This window comes from Pinus tabuliformis, chromosome Q (genome assembly GCF_031772625.1).
Source record: "Pinus tabuliformis cultivar Carrire ecotype Pingquan chromosome Q, CPIR1, whole genome shotgun sequence".
Lineage (NCBI taxonomy): Eukaryota > Viridiplantae > Streptophyta > Pinopsida > Pinales > Pinaceae > Pinus > Pinus tabuliformis.
This window is the reverse complement of record NC_142296.1, coordinates 158,250,037-158,258,216: the sequence shown is the minus strand read 5'-3', so window position 1 is coordinate 158,258,216 and position 8,180 is coordinate 158,250,037. Positions and strand designations below refer to the sequence as shown.

Sequence of the window (8,180 nt, the reverse complement as noted above, 5' to 3'; positions counted from 1 at the left end):
TTGAAGTAACCCAACATCCAAAGTCCATATTTCTTTCTCAAAAGAAATACATTGGAGATTTGTTGAACAGATTTGGCATGACAGAGTGCAATCCCCTTTCTACTCCAATGGAACAAAACTTGAAGCTCACATCTATAGAAGGAAAGGAATTTGAGGATGCAACAAAGTATAGACAGCTTGTAGGAAGTCTCATCTACCTCACTACTACCAGACCAGACATTTCATTTGCTGTTGGAATCCTCTCCAGGTTTATGCAAAAGCCTTGTGAGGGACATTGGTCTGCTGCAAAAAGAGTTCTAAGGTACTTGAAGGGAACTCAAGACCTTGGAATCAAGTATACACAGGTGGACGACTTCAACTTGATTGGATACTCTGATTCAGACTTCGATGGAGACAAAGAAACTGGGGTATCTACTTCAGGATATGCTATGAGTCTTGGATCAGGAGCTGTCTCCTGGAGATCACGCAAACAATCAGTACCAGTAGATTCCACAACAGAAGCAGAATATGTGGCAGCAGCTGAAGCAACGAAAGAAATTGTGTGGCTCAGGAAAATTCTTGAAGATTTGCAGGTAAAACAAATACAATCAACTCCACTCATGATTGATAACACCTCTGCAATAAAGTTGGCCAAGAACCCAAAGTTCCATGATCGTACTAAGCACATCAATACTAAATATCATCTGATCCGACATCATGTTGAGGCCAAAGCAATCCATCTCCGTCATTGTTCCACAAACGAGCAAATTGCAGACATCTTCACCAAAGCGCTTGGAAGAGAAAAGCTTGAAAGATTCAGAACGATGCTTGGACTCACCAACATCCCTTCAGATTAAGGGGGGGAATGTTGACACCTAATCCGAAACGGATGGGTGAACTGGACAGTCATCTAGAAGATGAACTGATCCGTTTTATGTATGTATATAAATAATAGTTGGCTAATGAATAAAATCATCAGTTCTTTCTTGCACTCATTAATTTCTGGAGTTAACCTGGCCTGACATTTATTAATATACAATGTTCAGTATTGCAACAGGCCCATTTCTCACAAACGGAAATGGATACAACAAATCCTATTGGTGAAGTTGGTCACTGTACATGAAAAAAACCCAGACCTATAGTTGCGGGTAAAAATCAGGATTATAAGAGGAAGTAAAATTCTTTAATTATAAAATCTTGTTGGAAATTACAAACCTGCAATAATCATTTCAAACAGGACATCCTTTGCTTCATCTATTTTCCCAGACTTGCAAAAGCCATGAATAAGAGCCTTGTAAGTATACACATCAAAAACTAGCCCGGTTTGTAACATCTTGTTGCGAAGTTTCCAGGCATCAGCCATGTTACCTCTCTTGCACTGCGAATTGATCAAGGTATTGCATGTAAAGTGATCAGGTTCAAGACCCTTTTCCGCCATTTCATTCAAGAGATCATTTGCTTCTTCCAATTTCCCTTCCTCGCAGAGCTTATGGAGGAGGACATTGTATGTCACCGTTCCTGGCACCAGCCCTTTCCTTATCATTTCATCCCGCAGTCTGAAAGCCTCAGTCAGATTATTTTCTCTGCAATAACCATCAATCAGGGTAGTATATGTTACATTATTTGGAACCAGATCACCCATTTCGTTCAAAATCTTCAATGCATCCCTCAATCTGCCCTCTTTGCAAAACCCGTGTATTAGAGTGTTATATGTTACAATATCGGGTTGAATGCCCTTCTCTAACATCGTGTCTTGGATGCTTAAAGCTTCATAATGCATTCCTTTCTTGGAAAGAAGGGAAATAAGACTATTATATGTGAACAAATCTGGATTGAATCCATGCTTCTTCATCTGATTTACAAGTTCTTCGGCATTTTGCAGATCACCTTGTTTGCAGCAGGCATGGATCATGACATTGAAAGTCCGAGAATCAGCCTCGATCCCTCTACACAACATTTCCCTATAGATTTTCCAGGCCATAGTTGGCAATTTGGCCTTGACTAGACTGTTTAGAAGGATATTACAAGAGTGTACGGTGGGGTTGATTCCATAAGAACCCAACTGATAAAATACTTGGATTGCATCTTGGGTCATTTTGGATTGCGCATATGAATTGATCAGCATACTCAGAACTGCAGAATTGGTGCCCAAATTGCTATAATCATTTATCATAACATCTAAGACTACTGGAGAAGATAGGAAGCCTTTATGGGAAATGGATTGTAACAATGACTGAGCAGTTTTGAACTTATTGTTCTTAGTGAGAATATGGATTATGGTCCAGTAAGGGTGGGTGGCGTGCTGGTAGTGTGGCAAGTAGGCAACCCACTTGAAGAATCTCCATGCCAGGTTTCCATCATGCCTGCCAATCTGCAGAAGGATCTCGCTCATAATGCAGGGATTTAGCCTGGAGGCGATTTGGGCTTTGGACAAACAGTTCCATGTCCCCTCCATAACCACTTTGAAGACATTTTGAATGAATTCTGAATCTGGAATGTTGCCCATGTCCACTTGGGATTCATTTTTAGATAGGGTTTCACTTACTGCACTTGTGGAGTAAAATTTGTTGTTGAGGTGGGTGTTGTAATAAATACTGTGCGGAAGTCTTGTATGGAGTTTTAATTGAATTGCTTTCATTGGTTTCTATGCACCAGGGAACTCCGAACTTGGAAATGTTTAAAAAGTGGAGAAAAACTCATACCCGGTTGGAAGTGTCGTGTACAAACATAAAAAAACACTGGCGTCCAACATCTCAGAGTTCATTTGATTGGTAATGTATACCATACGGCCATCTATGATCATGTTCGTTATACACGCAGTGAAATCGATTTGCCCTACTCGGCTCCACCCTCATTTGATGGTCATCAAGAAGGATGGCTCAAATAAAAATTTTCAATCCTCTCAGCACTCGTAGATCCGTTCTTGTAAACGGAAAGGGTACTCACTTTATCAACTCCAAATCCACTCCCCCTTACATGTATAAATGCCAGTAAGCGCTGGAACAGTATCTTGGATCCAAAGATATATTTTGAAAAACCCATGTTCATCTGGTTATCACCACCATATAACTCGATACCAGGGTTGATTTTGTGATAAAATAATTTAAACTTTTAGACGTTATAAAAAGTACCCGATATATTTTATTAGGTATTTTCAAAGGGAAGTACGGGAAAGAATTGCATTGGAGTAATTTTCAGAAATATTCATCTCAGAGTTAATGAATCAAAAAAAATAAGTATTATTTACCTCAAAGTTAATGAATCAAAATAAGCATGTTTATTTCACACTAACCTTTTGAGGCACATGAATTATTAGTTTTACCTCTTCCTAACATTATTCCCTTTTTCTAGCACTATTCCATATAATTGAGTTTTTTTATCGAAAGTTTGAAGAAGAATTGAAAAACAAATTAATCCTATCTGAGAATTTTTATTTTTTTTTTGTTTGTTAAGACTAACCTACGTACCCACGGGGATTTGAACCGGTGACCTATCGCAAGGAGTGCCTTAACAAGGCACCCATTCACCGTCAATCCAAAGCCCCGTGGGCCATCCTATCTGAGAATTTGGGGATTGAGAAACAAATTAATCTTATCTGAGAATTTGGGGTCTGAGGTAACATTGAGAGGTAAGTCCAAATTTATTTTAGAATTTAGGGTTGTAATGAATTTTGAGTCTTTTTATTAGATAAATTGATTAAATAATGAAATAATTAATTTTTTTGTGATACACATTTTTACGCCTTTCTCTCTGAAATCAACTCCCCCAATTGCCACCGTGTCCTTGTTTGAGCCATCAGATTAGATGTTAGACGATTGAAACGTTCCAGACCGTTGGATGTAGTTTAGGTTAGTTTTTTATATTTTTTCGGCACAGTTTTTCTCGCAGCTTCAAATCGCCGCACAGTTTTTTTCGCTACTTCAAATCTCCCTGAGCAGGCAGCGTCTCTGGGCATCCGACTCTAGGAGCTTGGAGCTTGATGAGCTTTTATCTCCAGTGAGGGTTTTGCAGGCAAAGTTTTCAATGGATCTTCAGGGCTTCAAATTTCCTCCATCGGAAGAGAAATCCTGCATCGATCACAAGAAATTTCCCGCGTTTTATGAAGGAAAATCCCCTTACAGACAGAGGACGGACTGGATTATGAACGAAGATGCCAGATTCAGATCCTCCAACTGTGGAGAGAATGACTTCATTTGTTTTGCATTCCACCCGCGAAGTTTGCTCTGATGCAGCCATTTTCCGCAGTGTTGTTTCGGTGGTCGGTAACTCCGTTTGGGTCATGTTTGATGGTCTGGCGGTAGATCAGAAATGTTTACAGGTAAAAAGCTTTAGTTTTATCTTTCAGCTGGTTCTCCGCTCTTATTTCTTTGTTCTTCGTGACTGTAGGCGTTCAAGCCCTATCAGATACCCTAATCAGTTTTCCTGTATTTGAAATGCAACGCAGGACGTTGGGACCCCGAGCTGGCTCAACCTGCTTGGTAAGGCAACGTGTCTATAGTGGCAGAGTTTCCTTACGGGTAAGAACTTGCCATAGTTTGAGGGGAAATTTAAAGCGTGGCTCCAATGCGACCCAATGGTGGAGCTTTTGCCAGAGTTTCCTCATCTCCAACTGTGGAGAGAATGACTTCATTTGTTTTGCATTCCACCCGTGAAGGTTGCTCTGATGCGGCCATTTTCCGCAGTGCTGTTTCGGTGGTCGGTAACTCTGTTTGGGTCCTGTTTGATGGTCTGGCGATGGATCAGAAATGTTTACAGGTAAAAGCTTTGGTTTTATCTTTCAGCTGGTTCTCTGCTCTTATTTCCTTGTTCTGCTCTTATTTCCTTGTTCTTCGCGATTGTAGGCGTTCAAGCCCTATCAGATACCCTAATCAGTTTTCCTGTATTTGAAATGCAACGCAGGACGTTGGGACCCAGAGCTGGCTCAACCTGCTTGGTAGGGCGATGTGTCTACAGTGGCGGAGTTTCCAGTTATGGGTAAGAACTTGCCCTGGTTGGAGGGGAAACTTAAAGCGTGGCTATGGCTCTCTGCATCTATGGGATGCCTGTTTCGTAGCCAAAAAGCTCAATTTAGAAGAGGGTTAGAGCTTTTAATGGGTTTTTTCCCAAATGTAAATAAATTTTGCTATGACAATGTGATTATCATTTCAGATATTACCCGGAGCTTATTCTGCTCTGAAATTATGTAGTTTCCTGTTATTCTCTTTTGTGACGATGAAGGTTTATAGAGTTGTGCCGGTTAATTATTCTGCGGTTTGATATGGCTACCATGGCCAGCAATCGACGACACATTTGCTTAAATTTGTTTTTGAATCTTTGCTAAATATGTATACCCAGTTCGGGGTTTGCGTCTTCGGTTATATCTTCAGAAAATAATGTGATGTATACTCAATTCCTTGCTTACTCGTGTTTTCCCATATGTTATATCGTTTACATATTTCAAGGAGTTGTCTACGTTATAAAGAGTTATAAATCTTCGATTTGGATATGTGGTATCGGCCAACCTGATCTCCGTTTAATAATTGCAGCTTGTTTACCAGTTGCATACGTTTAACATTACCTACTGTATGTTCTTTTCCTTTGTAATTGCGGGGTCTGCTACCCAGTGTCATTATAGCCTGGCCTCCTCAGTTTCCAAGTTTCTTCCGGGAGCTTATGATCCACTCCCAACCTCCAGGGTTCATCATTTTGTGCTGTTATTGCCGCCTATGGAAGATTGGGTCGAGCTGCAGAGGCAGAGAAGATGTTTGAAAAGATGGTTAGCGCAGGTGTGGAGCTAGATGTTTTTGTTTATGGTGCCTTGATAAATGCATTTGCTGAAGCTGGATGTGTGGAAGAAGCTGTACGTTACTTTCAAATAATGCAAAATGCTGGTTTTGCAGGGAACTCTGTGGTGTATAGTTCTTTGATTAAGGTTTATAGTAAACGTGGTTTTTTGAACGAAGCACAAGAAACGTACAAACGCATACAGAAATTGGGTGTTGAACCAGATGCCTTTTTATCAGGCTGTATGCTTGACCTTTATGCTCGCACTGATATGGTGACTGAAGCACAAGAAGTATTCAAAGTCTTGAAGGAAAAGCAGCAGGCAAATGAATTTTCTTTTTCCATGGTGTTGTCCTTATACAAAAAGAATGGAAGGCTTAATGAAGCCACTAAAATTGCAAAGGAAATGTTAGAATCGGGATTTCTTACTAACGTTCTTTCTTTTAATAGTGTCATTAGCCTGTTCATTGCAGATGGAAGATTGAGAGAGGCTGCTGAAGTTTTTCATCAAATGTTAAAACTAAAGGCTTCACCCAATGAGAATACATATAAAACACTGGGCATTCTTCTGAAGAGAGGAGGCATTCCAAGGGATACAGTAGAGCAGCTCGATGTTGCACGTAAAAGTGGGCTTCCACATGGTATTCAGGCCTTGAGAATGACAATATTTTCTGCAGTGGGGATGCATGCTGAAGCTTTGGAAGCTTGTGATGAACTGAGAGCTTCTGGGTTGGATTTTGATGTGTCTTCTTACAATGCTGTTATATATGCACTTGGTAGGACTGGGAGGATTAATGAAGCTTACAACATGTTCATGATCATGCAAGCCAAAGGTCTTGAACCAGATACAATTACTTATGCAAGTATGACAATTAGCTATGGGAAGCTAGGGTTGGTAGACGGTGTTAGGAGAATGTTTTACAAAATGAAACACAAGGGTTTTCAGCCAAACGAATTCATGTTCAAGGCAGTTATAGATGCCTATAAAAGTGCTGGGAAGTTTGCTTTAGCCAGATTTGTTACCCAGGAGAGGGAGTTCATGCATCAGTTGCAAGATCATGGTCACATTATATAAGATTATGCAGATCTGGTTTCGAGCTCGATTTCATGTGCACAGCTTTTAAAAGGAACCTGGCATACCCTGTATTCATGCTGTTGTGTCTTTTAACATTTTGTAAAATTGTAACAGGTTATTTTTTTTTTGGGAAATTTAAATCTATGCTCCTTGTATAGCTTCCACATGGTATTCAGGCCTTGAGAATGACAATCTTTTTTGCAGTGGGGATGCATGCTAAAGCTTTGGAAGCTTGTGATGAACTGAGAGCTTCTGGGTTGGATTTTGATGTGTCTTCTTACAATGCTGTTATATATGCACTTGGTAGTGCTAGGAGGATTAATGAAGCTTACAACATGTTCATGATCATGCAAGCCAAAGGTCTTGAACCAGATACAATTACTTATGCAAGTATGACAATTAGCTATGGGAAGCTAGGGTTGGTAGACGGTGTTAGGAGAATGTTTTACAAAATGAAACACAAGGGTTTTCAGCCAAACGGATTCATGTTCAAGGCAGTTATAGATGCCTATAAAAGTGCTGGGAAGTTTGCTTTAGCCAGATTTGTTACCCAGGAGAGGGAGTTCATGCATCAGTTGCAAGATCATGGTCACATTATATAAGATTATGCAGATCTGGTTTCGAGCTCGATTTCATGTGCACAACTTTTAAAAGGAAGCTGGCATACCCTGTATTCATGCTGTTGTGTCTTTTAACATTTTGTAAAATTGTAACAGGTTATTTTTTTTTGGGAAATTTAAATCTATGCTCCTTGTATAGCTTCCACATGGTATTCAGGCCTTGAGAATGACAATCTTTTCTGCAGTGGGGATGCATGCTGAAGCTTTGGAAGCTTGTGATGAACTGAGAGCTTCTGGGTTGGATTTTGATGTGTCTTCTTACAATGCTGTTATATATGCACTTGGTAGTGCTGGGAGGATTAATGAAGCTTACAACATGTTCATGATCATGCAAGCCAAAGGTCTTGAACCAGATACAATTACTTATGCAAGTATGACAATTAGCTATGGGAAGCTAGGGTTGGTAGACGCTGTTAGGAGAATGTTTTACAAAATGAAACATAAGGGTTTTCAGTCAAACGAATTCATGTTCAAGGCAGTTATAGATGCCTATAAAAGTGCTGGGAAGTTTGCTTTAGCCAGATTTGTTACCCAGGAGAGGGAGTTCATGCATCAGTTGCAAGATCATGGTCACATTATATAAGATTATGCAGATCTAGTTTCGAGCTCGATTTCATGTGCAAAGCTTTTAAAAGGAAGCTGGCATACCCTGTATTCATGCTGTTGTGTCTTTTAACATTTTGTAAAATTGTAACAGGTTATTTTTTTTGGGAAATTTAAATCTATGCTCCTTGTATAGAGAA

General features: G+C 39.9%; 1 protein-coding gene across 1 annotated transcript; it reads right to left on the bottom strand.

Annotated features, from left to right (window-relative positions):
* Positions 1 to 1,028: 1,028 nt before the first annotated feature.
* LOC149218738 (uncharacterized) lies at positions 1,029 to 2,880 on the bottom strand. Its single transcript, XM_089384141.1, has one exon. It carries the CDS (start codon positions 2,615 to 2,617, stop codon positions 1,187 to 1,189), a length of 1,431 nt encoding a protein of 476 aa, XP_089240267.1. The 5' UTR covers positions 2,618 to 2,880; the 3' UTR covers positions 1,029 to 1,186.
* Positions 2,881 to 8,180: the final 5,300 nt, after the last annotated feature.